We start from the raw sequence: 20,127 nt of genomic DNA on the forward strand, positions 1-20,127 counted from the left end.
CTTCTGTCATCTTTAGTCATTATCCAGCCTTCTGATGCATAGCAAGTCATTGCGAAGACCATGGCCTGGATTAGGCACATCTTAGTCTCTAGACTGACATCATTGCTTTTCAGCACTCTGGAGAGCTCCCTGACAGTAGATTTACCTAATGCAATTAAACTTTTGATTTCCTAACTGTTGAAATGATCCATTAGAGAGATAGATTTAAAAATTATAATAAAATAACCCCATCACCAACCTCTAGTAGAGCAGCAATGATAAAAACGTTATGTTTTTTAAAAATCCAACACAAAAGAAAATAACAAATGTTGAAGAGGCTGTGAGGAGATCAAAATTAAGAAGAGAATTACCATATGACCCAGAAGTTGTGCCTTATGGATCTAAAATGAATATCATGAACAAACAGATGTACACCTTGGTTCATAGCAGCACCATTCACAATAGCAAAAAGGTTAAAAACATTCCAAGTCCCCAGCTGCAGATTGGTCAAATGTGATCCATCCTTAACAGTAAAAAGTAGACTACTAGATACAAAGAGGAATGAAGTCCTGGTATATTCAAAAATTACAAGAATAGGCTTAATATTATTTCTAGAATTTCTGTTCCACCTTATCCCTCACTCCCATTCAGCAAGTCTTAAAAACTAGTGAGCCGAGATAAAACAATTTCTTTTCCTGGTGCAACAGAGGAAAAAGAAACACGAATTGGAGAAGGAAAAGATAAAGGAATTGGAGCACTAGCAGATTTCATGAAATACTGATTCCTTTGCCATGATACCAGAAATGGATGGTGATCACTTACCATTACTGTAAGTTTTGAACAGAGACTCAATAAATGAGTCATGATTAGAAGAGAAGAAAAGTATGAAACAAAACTTGAAATTCTGTAGACTTTAGCCTTACTGGGCCCATGTACACTGAATTCCTTGACTCTTTTGCCCTGAGAAAATTATTGAGCCTTGAATGAAAATTATCTCTTGAAACATATTGAAACTAAACAACAATTTACCTGCATTAGTAAACAATGTAGAACTTGAAACCTGTGGTTTTTATGGAAATACTTAGATCAGCTCAAACTAGCAACAATAACTCTTGAGCAAAGATAACTGGTTTATGGTTCAAATTGAATTAATGGTGGTAAAACAATAGAAGGTGAAACAATGGGAATGGTAGCATAATGCAAAGGATGTCTACTGTGTGTAATTTCATTAAAAAATATTAAAAATATCTAGTGGCAGAGAGCTGTTTGCCAAATTTCTACCTATTTGTATGCTAAGATAATCTGATCATACCAAGACTTCCTATTATTATTACCTATTTTTCTTAGTAGTCATTAAATATTTACCAAATGTGGATTATGTCTGGAAACATCCAACTCAGAATCAGTTAAATTTTTAAAAATTATCTGGCATTTAATATATACACAATCTTTTATCTGTCCTCGAGATATCACTCTCAAAAATGGTAATAGCGCAATAAAGGTAATACCTGCCCAGTAAGAAAGACAGACAAATGCAGAAGGTGTCAAAATACAAAGTAAACACTGGAAATGACTGCAAAAGAAATTTTAAATTGCATAGTTGAAATTTGCAAAGTAAAAATTCTTGGAAAAGTTATTAGCTAAAAATGCACTGTTTTATAAATTTAGTGGCATAGGTAGGCACTAGTGCTGTTAATCCAAAAGTGGTGCCTAGCTGGTGGTTCAAATCCACTACTATCTTCATGGGAGAAAGATGGGCAATTTCTTCTGGTGCAATTTACAGTCTCCTGCAAACTCACTGGAGGCTAAGCTATGATCTGATATTGATTCAAGGAGTTTTAAACAAACAAACAAACAAACAAACAAACAAACCAAGATCTCAGACACACGGGCCATCGGATTGATTCTGCCTCATTAAGACTACAGCACAGAGTTTCCTGTCCCACTGGTTTTTCCAAAGCTGACATCTTCACAGAAGGAAATGGTCACATCTTTCTCTGGGGGAATAGCTGGTAAATTCGAACTACAGTTCTTTGCCTATCTTCTTAGCACTTAAACATGGCACCATCAAATGTTTCTAGCAGTGCTAATAATTTCTGATAAGTGTGTATGCAGGATGAATATGTAATTATAAATTGGTCTGGTTGCCATAATAATAATAACAAAATGTGTTCCTTAAATTATCTTGATCACTTTGATATGTACAAAAGGAACTAGATTTCTAAACTCTCTAAATATCCCCCAATAAAGGTAACAATACAATTCCTTTTTCAAAATCAGTTGTGACTGCAGATGTCTATTTAACCTACTCTAATATTCGCTCTTTGAAGTGTTGCTCTGATAAATATTTTGAGGTTGTTATTTTCTTTTTTGCTATACTTTAAGAACACATATACACAGGCCTCATTCATGAAGATTAGAAAAATCTAATGAAACAGTGACAAGAAAAATAAAACAACCCTAAGAGGTGAAGATCTTGTTGTTGTCTAGCTACAAACATATTCCAAAAGTTAAAACATAACTAATCTTTTAAATGAAGTGCTTCATGGGGTTGAGGGACAGAAAATAATTCCCTACAGAAGCAGAAAGAGCCAAAATTAATTGAGTCCTCATTACTCATGGACACAGAGCAGAGATTATTTTCCCCATAGTTTTTATGAAGGAAGTTTGACTAAGAAAGCTAATTTTATCATTCAAAATCCCTACTTCATTTGATCCACGTCATCAGAATAGCAAGTAATTTCTAAGTCATGAGGAAGATGTTCTATTGGTCTGAGAAATGGGGTAATGGGCCTAGTATCCATGGAGCAACTTTGTTTGAAAGTACTATGCTGTGCTCTACATAATCTTCAGCACCCGGAAGACTGGTAGATGAATGTTCATTGACAGTCGTTTTTCGTTGCTCTCTAGTCAGCTTCTGACTCATGGTGACTCCATACACAACAAAACCAAATGCTGCCCAGTCCTGAGCCAACCCCAGATCAGTTGGGAATCAGACTAGATCTGTAGGATTTTCATCGGGTGATTTGGAAAGTAAATTAACAATCTGAAACCTGCCCTATCCTGTGCCATCCTCACCATCTCTGAGACACTAAAAGTCCACTGAAGTGTCAGTGTCGATGCATTTTCTTGGGGGTTGTCCTCTCCTTTACTGACCTTCCATCTTTCCAGGCATGATGTCCGTTGCCAAGGAATAGCCTCACCTAGCTACATGTCCAAAATATGAAAGACAAAGCTTCATCTTTCCTCGCCGCCAAAAATTACTCTTGGCAACACCCTTTCCAGGACATTTATGTTTGTTCTTTTGGCAGTCCATGGGATAGTCAGTACTCTTCTTCAGCACCACAACTTAAAGGCATCAATTCTTCTTTTGTTATCTTTACTCATTGTCAATTTCTCTGATGCATAACAGGTAATTGAGAAGACCACGGCCTAAACCAGACACACCTTAGTCTTAAAAATTACATCATTGCTCTTTAGTATTTTGGAAAGGTCCCTGACAGCACAGGCTTGGGTTTTATTTTGTGCTCCTATTAGTAGGGCACATATCTGCCAGTCTGCAGTATGGATGCAACATGTGGAGTGCTGTAACACTGGACTCTGTGCCACCAGTGTCTCAAGTACTGGAAGGGTCACCCATTGTGGACAGGTTGTAAAAGAGCACCTAGATAAAGACAGATTAGAAGAAAATTGGCCATCCACATTCAAAACAACAGGCCTTCAAAAACCCCATGAATGTGGGTAGTTAGAATATTAGAGGTAAAGCTCAGGTAGGAAGTCACTTGAAATGAATAGAAATGACTGAAAATAACCTTTAATAATTGGATCATATGATTGTACAAAGGATGGATGTTGGAAAACTGAAAGTTGTAAAAAATGAAACAAAGCACATAAACATTGGTATTTTGAGATGTACTAGCATGAACTATTATGTATCAGACAGTCATATGATGTACTATACTGTAAATGAAAAACTGAAGACAAAATGGTGTTTCTTTCATGGTTAGAAAGACAATTTCAAAATCCATTCTGAAGTACAATATTGTGCTTGATAGGCTACTACTATCCATATGTGTATGGGAAAGTTCTGTTGATGGAACTATTATTCAAACACAGAAAGCATGTTAGCACAACTATTATTCAAATATATGCACCAACACCTAAAGCCAGAGGAGGAAATTGAGTTCTATAAACTTTTTCAATTTCAAATTGACCATTCAATCAAGATGCATTAATAATTATTGGTGACTGGAATTCAGAAGTTGGAAACAAAGAGAAAAAAATAGTAGTTAGAAAATACGGACTTGATGACAGGATTACTTTAAATCTCTCTTTTTTTCTTTTTAATAAGAAAGCCACCCAGTCTCTTTTTTTAAAAGTCACACTTTCTATTTTAGATGTAGAGATGAAGTAGGGCTTTATGAGGAGAAATGTGCCATCAAGATTGGAGGTACTCATCAACAACCTAAGTTCTGCATATGACAGAACCTTGCTTGCTGAAACTGAAGAAGACCCGAAGCACTTGTTGCAGAAGGTCAAGGACTGTAGTCTTCTATATGGATTGCAGCTCAACATCAAAAAGACAAAGATTTTCACCACTGGGCCAGTGGGAGCACCATGATACATGGAGATTGAAGTTATTAATAATTACAGCTTGCTCAGCTCCACAATCAACACTTTAAACACCAGCAATCAGAAAATCAATAGATGAACTGCACTGGACAAATCTGCTGTCAGGGACCTCTTCAGAGTGCTGAAAAACAATGATGTCAGTCTAGAGACTAAGGTGAACCTAATCCAGGCCATGGTCTTCACAATTATTTGCTATACATCTGACAATGACTAAGGATTACAGAAGAAGACTTGATGCCTTTGAATTGTTGTGCTGGAGAAGAGTCTTGAACATACCATGGACTGTCAAGAAAACAGATAGGTCTGTCTTGGATTGGGTGAAATCAAGGAGGCTACGATTTTGAAGCTCCATCTCACATACTTCAGGTACGTGGCCAGTAGAGACCCGTTCTAAGAGGAGGACATCATGCTTGGAAGGGTGAAGAGACAGCACAGGAGAAAAAGACCATGGATGAGATGGAGTAATTCAGTGACTTGGGGTTGGTGTGTCAGAATTAGTGAGACTGGCTCAGGACAGGACAGGGTTCAGAGCTGCTGTACATAGAGTTGTTATGGGTCGCATGTGACTTGATGACACATAACAAGAACAACAACAACTATCCTAGTTCACCTTGCATACTCCTCAGAAAAAAGATAGTAAACTATTGTCCCTTCTAAAAGCTCTTATCCATTTTTAAGTCTGAACTTAATGTACTTATAAAAGGAAATAGGTGTTAACACCAGAAGAAGCATTCAGAACTTTTTTTTGGATAGGAAACCTCTGAAAGCTGATACATCATTCTGGAGAAAGAGGGCTAATTCTGAAGACCTCAGAACTTTCTTGTTGGTGTCCATTGCTAGAAACGTATCATATTCTTGAAGAAAACGGCAAGTTCATTTTCAACAGTAGTAGGTGGTGTGGTTAACATTAATTGGTTCTTGTTTACATTTCAAAGCAGTAAAGTAACCCCCATGTTGCTTTTAAACATCAGCTTCACACTGTAAAGAATTTTTTGTTGCCATCAAATTGGCCTAGACTGAGGACAATCAGTACAAACAAAATGATGGCCACTCCTGCACCATCATCATGATAGTTGGGGTGTGTGTGACTCTATGCTTATGGATACCGTGTAGCACCTTCCAAACAAGGAGACACATCTACCATCTCTATATTAAATAACATTTTGTTGTGATCCATGGCATTTTTGCTGGCTACTTTCTAGAAGTGGATCACCAGGTCTTTTCTCTCTAGTTTGCTTGAGTCCAGAAGCTCTACTGAAGACTGTTCACTGTGGATGTCACTACCACAAACCGACAGTCAAGGGGTGGCTCCATGAGACACCATAAACACGACCTCTTAGAATTGAGATAGCTGAGGCTTAAATACATTCCACAACTAGACCAGTCAGGAAACAAAACAGAATCGGGCTCGATTCTAACTCTCAAGCTTTGAAACGTTACCTTATATTAGAAAAAAGGAATAAACAAGAGTCTTAAAAGCAGAATGAAAGCAACAGAGACAGGTGAGAAAAAGATAAACCTATTTCATTCTCCCTTTGGACATGATTAAGAAACAAATGGCTTAGTGGTAATAAGTTGTGTTACCAAACTCAAAAGCAAGCAATTTAAATCCACCAGCAGATCAGAGGAAGAAAGATGGGCAATCTCCTTCTAAGCAATTAACTGTCTCTTGAAACTCCTTTGGAGCATAGGTCCTAGCTTGACAGTACATAACTGACAAGAAGAAACAATTATTAAACAATGTTTTATCTTACTAGTACATGATGATAAAAGCATTGTGAACAAATTTTTCACTTAATTATCCTTTATTCCTCCTTTGGTTTGGAGGATAATAGATTTTTTTTCTCTCAAATGTGGAGTTTTAAAGATTAAAATCTACTGAAAAGTCACAGGAAGTGAAAAAGTAATATAGAAAGCCAAAATGTAATGATTCTAACAACTATTGACCACTTGATGAGAGGCAGTTATACCTGGCACATTTTTCCCTCTTCACTATCTAGCTTAGCAAGTGACCTAGATGTTGTTGTTGTTATGTGTCCTCGGGTCGCCTGGGACCCATAGCGATCCTATGTACAGCAGCTCAGAACCCTTCCCCGTCCTGAGCCAGTCTCACTGATTCCAACATCAACCCCCATGACTCCAGTTACTGTTTCAATCCATCTCATTCAGGGTCTTCCTTTCCTGCGCTGTCTCTCAACCCTTCCGAGCACGACATCCTCCACCAAGGATCGGTCTCTCTTGGCCATGTGCCCCAAGTATGTGAGATGGAGCCTCAAAATCCTAGCCTCCAAAGTGAAACTTGGCTTCACCCTCTCCAAGATAGACCTGTTTGTTTTCGTGACAGTCCATGGTATGTTCACAACTCCACCCCCACCATAATTTAAAGGCATCAGTGCTCAGTAATGTCTAGTGCATTCTGCGTTGAGTTCCAGAACACAGCACAGCATCTGCGAGAGGGCAGGCACTCCAAAAATATTGGTTAAACAGACAAATGAGTTGGTGACCATTAAATGTGTAAATAGTATAATATAGAATAGACCCATACAAGAAATAGGATAAATTATAGGCCTCCAACTACATGCTACAACAACATTGTGTGGTACATATCTCTTTTGTATCAGTAAGTCAAAGAAGCACTAAAAAAGTAAGGAAGCCAGTTTCAAAGTACTTCACAATAAAGAAGAGGAAATATAAGAAATGGGGATGCACAGAGTTGATGAAAATTTCTAGGAAAAGTAATTTCTAAGATTCAATATAGAAATGATCCCAGGATATCATTTTATTTCCATCAATTGTTTTATTTTGGGTGGGGAAGAAAAGCTAGTTCTTCTAACTTCTAGTTCCCCACTCCCACCAAAAGAATAAATAGTGCTTCTTTGTATGGCTATGTGACTGTCAGAGAGCAAAGGAGGAAATGTGATGAATTTTGACAGAGAATGATAAAAAAAATACTCCTTTATTTATTCTTCTGTACCTTCTCTGGAAAAGGGCATATATACTAAGAATAGCAAGAAGTGACAGAGATAATAAAATTGTAATTTCAAAAAGTACAAAACGTTAAAAACTTGATAACCATTGTAAAGTAGTTTTATAATTAAATTTGTATTGAAAAAAAAATTTGTATTGAAAATGTCATTGCCTTGTCATCTGCACATTTTAACTATATCTATTAAATAAATGAAATCAATTTTTAGAGAATTAAAAATAATTTCAGCTATGTATTTATTCTATCTCATAGGTACAATAATAGTATTTTTGTTTTACATTGAAGAAAGTATTTTATTGTTTAATGTTCAAATATAGTCATATGAAAGCTAACAATTTCAGCCTTAAGCCATCTATCTTTATATTTTAAGTCATCTTTTTCCCCTAGACTGCAAAAGTGTATTACCAAATAAAGTGACAAACATCTCCGCAACTAACATAAACGTGCGATTTTAATGCCTTCTAATCACACAAATCAATATGAGATTTTTGTACTCGTGCACGACCTTCTTCAAATTATCCCCCTCATTCTGCTTGAATCAGAAGTGTGTGGGCTATTTGGAAAAAAAAAAATGAAAGAAAGAAAGAAAGTGTAAGAGGAGGGGAAAAACCCCTAAGTGTGTGAAATAAGAGCCCTCGCCTCTCCTGCCAGACTCCACTTGACAGAAAGATGATAGAAGCATCACATCCCTGGGAGAGTAAATGCAAACTGACAAGAGATGAGCCTTTAGATGTTGAATATAATCTTGAATTGTGCTTGAAGTGTCTTATTATCTTGTCTTTTGATGTTTGAAGGGGTGGCTCATTGTTAGAAAAAGGAAAACCCTCACGCATCTTTGCCATCTTTAAAAATTGTTTGGCCTTTAACAACTGCTTTTCTAACTAATGTCCATTTCTCCTGACAATAAATATGTCAGGTCTTCGGCAAGTGACAAACAATTTACTTTACATATCACACTTTTATGGGTTTTGAGAGCTCATGTGGAAGCATATTTTTAAAAGCCCGGGGAAATTAGCAGTATTACAAATGTTAGGAAGGCTAAGGTTCTACTGCACACAGTGATAGTAAGTTACTAATCAGCGAGGTATTTCTTACTATTTCTGGTTTTATATTTCTCTGGTTTAAAATTCATGATCTTTATTTATCATTGACTAAGAATAGTCAAAGAAAAAAAATAAACAGCAGCAACTGATTCTGACAGAGCTCATGGTGGAAATGCACTAATACACGTTTCCCATGCATGTTGGAAGATTCAGAACAATATAGAAATAAAAATATTATTTCCATGTAGAAGATCAGGATCAACATCGGGATTGCTGCATTTTGCCTCTTATCTCAATCCTTTAGAAACCTTTTTAAATATCTACTGTCATCTGGAATACTCCGACCCTTCGTGTCTAATCATCTGGCTTTTTGTGTTTTTTACTTAAAAGTTTAATGATGTTCCCGATTGATAGGAGTCCTTAGCAGCTAAATCACAGTCATGCTAGTATTCTGTCACCCAGCCAGATTCTGTGAAAGCTTTCAAGATCTTTTCTTAGACCTCCGTCTCTCTATGAATCCATAAGAATTCTCAAAAGGACCATAAACTGTTACAGGGTTCAGGTTATAGTATCATTATAAAAACATATTGATACACCAGAGATGACAAGACAAGTAGTTCCCATTCCAGGCTCGTGCAACCATCTCAATGCCATCTACAATCTCCCATCTGGTCAGCCCTTTTTCTTGAAGTAGATAGCTATAGTCACTAATCCCTTCTAAAGCATGATGCCTGATTCTTAACATCCTTCTGATAGTCTACAGGTCATAATCAGCTTGTTAGGCAATAACTATGAATATGACATAGGATGTGAGGGGTAAAGACTCCCAAAAAGCCAAAATGTAGATCTGTGTATATGAAAAAGTCAATTATTTCTTAGATAACTCTGAAAACTAGAACCTGCCTTTATGTTAGAAATCAGAGTAAGATGTGCCACTCAACACCTAAGACAATGATGTATAAATTTCACCCCAAATTTGCAGAATGTTTCCTGGCATAATCAAAACAATCCCTGTTGTGAACATTTACCCATTTCTTGATGATGGGGCTCCGCGTGGGTACAATATAAACTGCCAAGATTTTTAACTTCATTCAGTACTTTTCCCCCATGTGTCTCCTTTTGAAATTTGCTTCCCTTTAGTTACATTTTTAGTTTGTAATATTGTGCTCAGTGTCATATATATTAAAGGGGGGAAAGTCCAGCTTTGATAAAATACAATTCCTTTTCCAACACCACCTCCACAACTATACATTGGTAAATACAGGAAGGAAAATGTGTTTTTTTCCATTTAATTTTTTATTCCCCTTTATCTTTGGTTGATTTTGGCAAAACTTCACTCTGCAATAATAACTTTTCATGCTTTTTAAACAGCTCCAAATGTTTGCATTTTTTAAATCACATTAATCCCTTATCCACTCTCCATTCCAACAAGGATGATTCTTTCCTGCACTGAAGAACCCCGAACTATTAATTTATAAAAATGAGTCTTGCCAACCTGATACTAAAAGACAAATTACCACATAAGTGGCCATAGAGAACTGCAAAAAAGAAGATTAATCCAATGGCATTATTTTAACAGCAAATGTTTAAAATGCCATTTATTTCTTTATTTTACAACACCTACCTATTGTACCCTGAACTTGGTACATGTAAATGTATACTTAGACACATGGACTCTTTGCAGAAGTAGGAAATAAATTGTTTGCATTAACTTTGAACACAGTTCTTATACTTTAAAAATGATAATTATGTTTATTGTAATACAAACTTAGTTCATAAATAGATACACAGTTGGGTTCTAAATATTTAGGTTCTAAGATAACTTCCTTAGCTTGAATAGGTTTTGTCTTCTTTTAATAATATATTTAAGAAAAATTTCACAGAAGTCTCTTTACTTATTTAAGCTGCAAAAATTCTGATAAATTCTGTTGCTTCAGCTCTGTGAATAACTGCATAGAAAAAGATATTGCACCTGGGATGAAAATCTAAGCATCTTGGAAGCAATACTATAACATATGGATGGAGTTACTCTTTACTGGTAAGGTACTAATTTGGGGTAGTTTTCCCAAAAACTAGCCTCCAACGTGCACTCCAGCTGCACCCTCTCCTAGACACATCTGTTTGTTCTCTTAGCCATCCAGCGCTATCTTCCAACACCACAGCTCAAAGGCTGTTACCCATGGAAAAGATGAACTAAAACAAATGTTTATTTTTACAAATTTCCCTCCTCATTGCCCATCGAGTGATAGCTGACCCTCCAGGGTATATCAGAAACTGTAAATCTCACGGGAGGACATTGCTCATCTTTCTCCCTCAGAGAAACTGTTGGATTCAAACTGTTTTGCTTTGGGTGGACAGCACAACTCCTTACCACTAGGTCACCAACATTCTTTTTTACAATTTAGCCTTTCTTAATTTTATGCTAGAGAAAATGTATATGGAGTCTGGCAGCCTAGTGACAGGAAGCTATGCTGCAATCCCAAAGACACATGGTTCAAAGACACCCACTGCTCTGCGGGAGAAAGCGAGTCAATTTCCTCCCCTGGGGTCTACTGCCTCTGAAAACCTGCCGGAGTGTGAGCAAAGGGTCTGTTTCAACTCTATGGTACACAAGAACAACAGTAATTAAAATATTATAAGAATATAGGGTGCTTCGGTAGCCTTGTGGTAAGAAACTGTGCTGTAATCCCAAGAGCAAAAGGTTCAGATCTATCAGATGCTTATTGGGAGGATGGACAATCTCTCCATTGTTATTTACTGCCTCTGAAAGCCTACTGGAGTTAGGTATGGATCAGTTCTGACTCGATGGCACACAACAACAACAGCATAAGAATATAGGGAAATGTTGAAAAAAAATCACAAAATGTATTTTACTTAAATAGCATTGTATTCTTAATAGCATTGCATTATGCATGCAGTGTCCAAGAAAATAAAGGAAAACAAAAAATATGGTATCAAAATGATAAAAGGAAAAGTGTACATTTTCATTTTAAAACACAATACCAGTTGTTGTTGTTGTTATGTTCTTCAAGTCAACTATGATTTTATAGTGACCCTAAGAACAACAGAATTCTGAACCTTGTCTTTTCCTAGGCCAAATGATCTCTAACACATTACACATTATTGCCAGCCAATCACATCATGTCAATCCATGGCATCCAGGGTCTTCCTCCTCTACACTGACCCTCTCTATACTTCTAATCACGATGTCCTCTGAGAACTGGGTCCTGGCAACACTATTAGCCTTTAAATGTGGATCTCATGCTTTCAGAGACTTTGTCAAAATTGGTGATTTTTCTTAATAAATGAAATGAAATAAAGTGGCAAAAGACTTGAACAGTACAAAAATCTAGAAAATAGATTACTCTATATGAAAAATTGGAATTGTCTGAAAACTTCTCATGTCAAATAATACAATATAGGGTAAAAATATTGGTTAAATTTCTTTATACTAGCTACTTTTTGGTACATTATGAATATATTAAAATAATACTTATTCTGTCTCGTTTTCAAACTCACTTGTGACATTTTATTTTGGTTATTAACTAAGAACATTTTTCATGTGACAAATTGAAATTGTAACCATCATAGTAAACGTATAATTCAATGTAAATTTCAAATAGTCTCCAGTGTATCCATATTTGTAAGCATTTAGTTTTTTCATAGTGATATTATCCAGTTTCTCTAATTGTAAACTGATTCTTTTGCCAAGTTTAAATTAATATTGATGCTGATACAGTTCTTTAACAAAAGTAACTTAAATGTATCAATTCTATTATTTCAGCAGGCTAACATTTTAATTTTTAAAAAATATGTTCTTTGTCACATGTTAAAATCTTTAAAGCACTTTGAGAAGATTAAAAGATAATTTTTAAAAAATAGATTTTCTGATAAATTTGCAAGTAAAATGTATTCAAAACCAAGATTAGAAAATAGCAGCTAATTATTTTAAAAAGATATTCAGAGCTATGCATTTTGATTAGGTGATTTTGGAAAATTATCTTGCTATAGTTATAAAACAAAGATAATTTTCATTTATTTGAAAACACAAGCTTTTTCTAACCAAGAGACTCAGTGTATCTCTTTTTCTGCATTCACACTAAGAAACTTTACAGAGTAAGGGCTATTAACAAACAAGCTTGCCCTTGCTTCACATTTCTTTTTAAAAAATGGATTTTGAGGCTTTAAATACAGAATTTACATTTAAAAGATTGATTCAGGTCAACATCTTATAAAAAAATACTTCACCACAACTCACCATCTTGCCACAGCTCCCAAAACCCTTTATAAAGGACTTTTTAATGTAAATGTTATTCAAAGGTATTCCCAAAGGAAAGTCCAATTTAGAACCTCATTCTGGTTCATAGCATGATGTTAGGTATAGGTTCAATTTGTGAAGTACTATGTAATTTAAGAGCATAAATATTACAAGATAAGAAAAGTCATTAAGAAGAAGAATTCTAAACTAAAATAGTAGTGAGGCATTGAACCTAGAAAAACAACAGAGGAGAAAATCCCTAAGCCAAGTTGGCTATTAAAGAGAAATCCACTACAGGAAAATGGCAACTGTTAGGATGAGCTTTCTGTAGCTACCTCTGCCTTTGGATATTTTTAAAAAATTTATTAACCTGACAGCAGGAAATTTGATACAGATTGCTCCCTGACAGGGGGGCAGTTTGCTGTAAACACTTTGCTATATTTTTCTTTAGCATAAGAAAATCAAGAGACATGTTAAGTGGAACAAGCTTCATATTTGAGCAAATCCCCCATTAGTGTCTACATTCTCATGGAAGACCTGAATAATAAGAGATAGCTTAATAGCACTACTGAACCCTACTTTTCTGGCTTCACATCTATTTTCTTTTTAATGTGTGAATGTCTGATGTATTATTAATCCTCAAACATAAACCAGAAGGTCGTCAATCAAAAAAGTATCAGGCCTTTCACAAATTACCTGCTTACTGTCTAATGGCAAGAAAGGTACACCTGAAGTATCATTTTTAAAATAGGATATCATATTTGCTCAATCCTTTAATAGGATATTACCCAATTTATAATGAAGTCAAGTAGTTAATAATAATAAAGAAGATAATAAACTTAAGGGCTAACTTGAGAATTGAATCTTGGGTATCCTGATTTAAATAAAAGTTTGTTTATTAATTATAACAAACTGGGTTGGGTGAACTATGAAAACATTATTATGTCATGTAACCTTTAAGTTAGAAACATACAAAACAATAAAATGATCAAAAATAAAATCATTAAAGAGATGATACAGACTGACATAATTTTGTACTTTGTCATATTTCCAATTTTTATAAGGTGACTTAACACCAGCAACAAATGGTAAGAATCTTATGGACATTTTACCAGTGGTTCTCAGATGTTATTGCAGGATATGAATATTGAGCTTCTGTCTTTAAACAGTTTTAACCTGAGCACCGCAAACTTGGCAGGTAAAGGGAAGGCAGCTAAGAAAGTCTCAGTGAATCTTGGGGCAAAAATTAGACATTGTCTTCCACTGAGAAGCCACTTAGAAATGAGCACAACTTGGCGAACACACATGGTGAAAAATTTGAGTATTAGTGCTTCCTATGTATATTTTTTCTTAATTTCAAAATTTACCCATGAATGTTATTTAAAATAGATTTATCTACCCATGTCACATTAGTAAGGTTTAGGGACACACAAGGAGGAAAAAGACTAAGTTTGTCTAAACACACACAGTCACTCACTGTATATTTTTAAAGAAAAAAATGCATTAGATTCTTTTAAATGTGGGTGGGATGTACCAATGTGCCTCCATAATCAGATAGTACACAAGACAACTTGTCTAACTGTCAAGCCATAATTGATTTTTGACAAATATTTTATCACGCATTCTATTTATTTATGCAAATACTGGTTTCTACTGATTTCTTTTAAATAACTTTGCTCACATTCAAACTCTTAATATCCAAATTATTTTGTCGATTGAAAAATGTATATATACTCCCTAAGCAGAATACACTTTCTTCTGCAACTAATATAAATTTCTAATTGATAAGATACAAATACATTTGAAAAACATAAAAGTATGATGTATATGCTAAGGAAATTTATTTCTTTTAAGAATTCTACACATCATCTCTTAACTAAAAATCTACCTTGGACTTAAGCTTTATGTACTGATTATTGTTCCCATCATATTTTATCAGAAAACTATAAATATTTACTGCACTGAAACCTCAAAAAAGACATTTTTTAAAAAGTAATAAAGAGAGCTGTACCATTAGAAAGACTTCCACTGTGCAAAGGCTCGAGAGAGCATCCCCAGGACATGCAGTCCCCATAATGCCCGGCCAGTGACCCCCATGCTGACCTGCAGAAACCACTGTCTCAAGGGGTGACAGACAATTTAGTCCTTTATCCTTTTGTCATTGAAAACTACTCCATTGCCATAAATTCTAATCAAGTCAAACTGGATTGCAATTTCTTAGGGAGGAAAAAAAAAATCTTACAATGCATATTTTCTGTGACAAAAGTGAAGGAGAAACCCCTACAAACAGAGCATTTCCTAGCCAGAAGGCACCACTGTCCCAACTTACAGCCCTTTTCCAATAGTTTACAGAAAATGACACTACAAATACCCTCTCTCCCAAGTCTCATTGCATGAATTCTTTTTAGCCCAGCAAAGCACAAATGATGAGAGAAAAATCAAGCACTAGTTTATATGTCAAGTACAATGTTTTTAAGTGTGTTTTTGTCTGCATCTCAGTTCTAGGCCCAAAAGCTGTACACTCTTCAGTTCACAAGCAATGAAGAACAATTAGGACGCAAACTACAGAGACTCAAAGCAGCCACCCGTGGTCACGGGGACTTAAGGAAGGCAGGTGTGATATTTCACTTGAAACAATGACATTTTTCAAGGAGCAAAACTGTTAATAAATCACTTTTCAGATCTCAAATATATAGATGGGAGGAAATATTTAGGACATGTTTTACGAGGGCTCACTTTGGCTGAGTAAAAGTGACTGCATGAAAAATTTTAGTACAAATATTTTTCTAGGACATATATCACTTTTATCCTTTCTGTACCATTTTGCTGACCAAGTTGTTTGTTGATGCTACCTACCATTTGAATTTTAGCATCCAACTTCACCAAATAGAGACCACGGAATTCTTGATGGGCATAACTAAAAGCTTAGTATCTAAAAGTGAAGCACCACATTGACACAGACGCTATAAATGTCATGAGAGAAACACAGCCACTTCTTTCTTTTGCCCAAGACCAGTTTAAGCAGAGAGTCAAGTATGGGCAACACTGGTCAGGTCACCAATGACCAGCCTTGCATAGCATCACACAGCTGTAGCACGGGGCAACACAGAACCAGATTCTAAGGAAACACACACACACACACACACACACACACAGCATCTGCTTACTGTTTCTTAAGCACAGAGTTTAGCATATAACACAGTTATGAGCCACAAAAGGAGATTGCTATTCCACAGGTTTTTCAAGAATAAATAATGCATAACTTAATGATATCACAGAGAACCACCCAACCACATCTTTCTCAATGAAATGGGGATTCTTGTCTCCTAAGTGTACTTCAGTTTCTGTGGCTGCTCAAGTTAAGCAAAATATTACCTATGATGTAATTACTTTATAAAACACAAGGGCCCTTTTCTGAACTTTCTACGAAGGCTGGCAGATGGCTTCTCGCCTGTCTGTCTGGTGTTCTGAGCTGCTCAGGGCACTGAAAGATTCTGCACAGTATGTTTCCCTTTAGATGCTGTTAAGTGCAGAGGTGCAATTTAAGGAGAGGCATAAAAGGCCAGTGGTTCCTAGAATTTCCTTTGTTTATCCATAGAAGGCATCAGCATTAGCCTTCCTCCCGCAGTTTTGGGCTGAAGATGCCATACTGTGAGAGAAACAGACTTGTCCTCTGGACTGCTAATTTGGGCAAGACACAGATGCAGGGATAAGCCTCAAGAAATCCACTTATACTAGAATCTCAGCACAATAACAAATTTGAGTTTTTCCTATCTCCTGTGATTGGTAATGTCTCTCTGTAAAATAAACATAGCACGATGCACATGATTGGTCTCGCTCGTGTGCCGCTCTCATTTTAGGAGCAATTTTCCAGAATATAATGTATATGTAACACAGGTGATGGCTTGAGACATACTTTAAAAGCTTTATTTAGAAGAAAGCACGGAACTCTCTTAGCTACCCAGGAAGGATACAGTTCTTCATTTCCAAGGGAAGGGTATGATTAAAACTAAGCTAAAAAACCAAAAAGGGAAAGACCTGAACATGCTCATGTCAAACAGAATAAGGGGGTTTTTATGTGTATAAACATTTTCACAAAATTATCATCCATTGAATATTCCCAGTGGAAGAGAATATTCTAAAAAGTTTTCTGTTTTAGTCCGTTTACACAAACTAAAATTCCTCAGGCTTTGTCCGATAATATTGACAAAGGGAGTCCATAACAGTAGACCCAAGAGCTAAAGAAGTCTTAGGATGACATGTGGATGTTCTCCTTCCAATGTGTGTTCTTATCTCACTCATATTGTCTCCATTATTGTCCCTTAAGTTTTCAAAACCAGTCATCTCTTGGTTGTTTCTTTACCTAATTGCGAACTGAAATATACTAAAAATGTGTGAAAATTAGTATTGAGACAAAATACAATTAAATAACTATAAAAAGAATATAAGACATGGAATATTTCTATATCCTAAAAATGAAAGGAATATAAGATATAGAATATTTTTGTATCCTGCCTCACAAACTCAGAAGTTGAAAATTTTGGAATGAAGGTTATTGTTGTTATTGTTAGTTGCCATCAAGTTGACTACAATGCACAGCTACCTATAGTCATCTGAACCTTGCCCTATCGTGCACTGTTCTCACAATCTGTCATGCTCAGAGATCATGAAGATGATTTCTAAACTAAATTATAACTCCTTAGGAAATTAGACCTAGAATATGCCACTTAAAACACATTTCTAGTAAACATACTTTTAGTTTTAATACCTTTGCTCTCTTGAATTTTCTCAAGCTTAGTTTCTTACTCATGTCAATCAGTAAAAACTAACAAAAGAAAATCTACAGTAATTGTCACCATTTGAAAACCTAAATAAATATTGAGAAACCAAATTGCCCCAATGTTAGTTTAATTGAAAGAAAGTGAATTGAGGCTACAAACCCAAGACATAAAATGCAGTTACTTTTCTTTAAAAATGTGTGCAATGTTAAGGAACAAATTCTTTTTGATTTAATAATTCATCTGCATCTATGTTGAAATAAGAATTGATTACTTTTTAAGACAAAACTGAGAACTAGGGTACTCTGTCTTACAGTCTTTTACTTTGCTCTAATTTATAGTTTTTGCTGACTTCTCTACTAATTTACTAAAACAGTAAAGTGTTTTAGAACAAAAGCCTGTCTACATAGATAAGAATTAAGACTTCAACAAAGTATTTCTTTAGAGTGAAAATTACTAAAATCTTAATGCTTAGGATTGGAGAATTTATGTCAGAGATTGGAATTGCTGCTTTCTAAAGAAAGAGTAACATCACTGAATGTCATAACATGGGAATCGATCATTTCCTTGAATACAAAACAGCATTTTGCCCACAGACATTGTGAAAAAGAAAGTTTCTCTGAGGTATACCCAATGCTAAAAGTCAGAGAAAAGACTTCTTTTGAAGCTGGCCTAGAGTTGCTAAACTGCTCTAGAGAGGTTCAAATAATAAACAAATTATTTTTTTTTAAAAAAGACAAAACTGGGTTAATGACCTTTTTTGCTAAAGTTTTCTTCAAAGTATACAATGATGCTTGTTTTCTTTGAAGTTCTGGCACAAGATAGTTTTTAGCCTGGAAGCAATCAACCCTATAATATGAATAAGAAATTATATATATATGCCTAAATACGGGTATATATCTATGAGTTTTATATGCATACACACACACACACACACACACACACACTGGAAAGTAATTAAGTGTTTCAGAAGCAATTGCTCTGGAAACCTGACATCACTCTGCACCATAAAGTTCCTCTCCAGCAGAGACATCCATCAACATCCATCAGGCAGGCATGTCCTCAACAACTCGTCCCCCTTTCTGATTAGAGATCACAGTTGCTCGGGTTGGTTTACAAAGTGTCATCTGTTTGAATGACAGATGTCTTTGCTGCAGTGGCACTCTGCTTGTTCTTGGTTTGTTTATGAAACAAAGATTCCTCAAAGGTCCTGGGGAGCTGCCTCTTTGAGCATGGGACTCTGAACACATGTCAGAGGGGAGAGGGACACCAGTCACCACGCAGGTCCTAGATCCTTCCCTCACCTCCTTTTTCAGAGAAGTGTTCCTTCTAATTGGGATTACAAAATGTTATTTTTCGCAATTCCCATAGCCACCTTTGTTTACCTGGCGCTGAGCGACTTGTATTGATATTTGTCAATTCTCCTCGCCTGCCTTTTCATGACGGATAATAACACTTCTGACTCCCTCCCTTTAACAAAAGGCTGCAAAACAACCCGAATCAGAGTCGATATTTATTCAATAAATGTTAACCAATTTTCACAATGGAACTGATTTCCTGATTACTAGTCCCATTTTCTTTTCTTCTTTCAAGAACCTAATGTCTGTCCTGGGGACTCTGGTAAGATTTGACAAGTCAGACATGTCTAGACTGTAAGTTCCTTCTTGCCAAAAGTTTGGAGGACACCGTCTCAGCCACCTGGAATCAGTGCGCACGGCTGGCACAGCACCTCCAAGATGTGAAGCTCCTCTTTAGGACTTGCGGGGGGGAGGATGGAATGAGCGGGGGAGGGGGTGCAGCTTGCAGTTCCGGACACGGTGGGACGCCAAGGCAGCACCTCGACACACTTACCCAGGAGCTTGCTGGGAGTGTCCTCGCTGTCATTTGATTCCACGGGCGCAAGCAGGGGCTCATTCAGCTCGCTGTCTGAAGTAGCAGCCTTGTCCTCACCTCTCAACTCCGCATTCATTTCACTCCGCACTGACAGCAAGGGCTTACTGACTTGTCCAGCTATCATTGGATCCTAGGATGGGGGAAAAGAGTGAAGGGGAGGAAGGAAAAAAAAAGTGGCAGCGTTAGTGTGCGCGTCCTCCGCCTGCTGGCTCTCCTCTCGCGCGCACACGCTCGCTCTCTCCTCTCTTATCTCTGCTGCTCCCGCTGTTATTGCTGGCTGCAGTCAAGTGAAGAGCTATTACAGATCCGATGAGTTTTCCATTACTCCCCACCCTATTAAAGCTCAACTAGCATGGGTGAGCTTCAGCAGGCTTCGGAGGGGGAAAAAAGAAACACCAAAGGCAGGGCGGGGGGGTGGTGGTGGGGAAACAACCAAAAACAAATCACTAAAAACCAACTTCTTCGAAAGCAGCCTACCCAGCACAACCCTAATCATGGAATGTGCTTTTGTGCGAATGTTTTTACACCTTGTTCTGTCTTTAATGCAACAAGAAAAAA

At 36.4% G+C, this 20,127-nt stretch overlaps 1 protein-coding gene across 2 annotated transcripts in view; it reads right to left on the reverse strand.

The window, feature by feature from the left end:
- Positions 1-19,707, reverse strand: part of POU6F2 (POU class 6 homeobox 2) — a 697,309-nt gene extending 677,602 nt beyond the window's left edge. The window contains exon 1 of one of the 2 annotated variants that reach the window (XM_006887582.1): positions 19,528-19,707. In XM_006887582.1, coding sequence (XP_006887644.1) covers positions 19,528-19,693 — 166 coding nt within the window. In that variant the 5' untranslated portion in view covers positions 19,694-19,707. The remainder of the gene's footprint in view (positions 1-19,527) is intronic. The other variant, XM_006887581.1, reaches the window with a different exon arrangement.
- Positions 19,708-20,127: the final 420 nt, after the last annotated feature.

The sequence above is a fragment of the Elephantulus edwardii genome, unplaced genomic scaffold (assembly GCF_000299155.1).
Source record: "Elephantulus edwardii isolate Elephantulus edwardi_28Jun2011 unplaced genomic scaffold, EleEdw1.0 scaffold00059, whole genome shotgun sequence".
Lineage (NCBI taxonomy): Eukaryota > Metazoa > Chordata > Mammalia > Macroscelidea > Macroscelididae > Elephantulus > Elephantulus edwardii.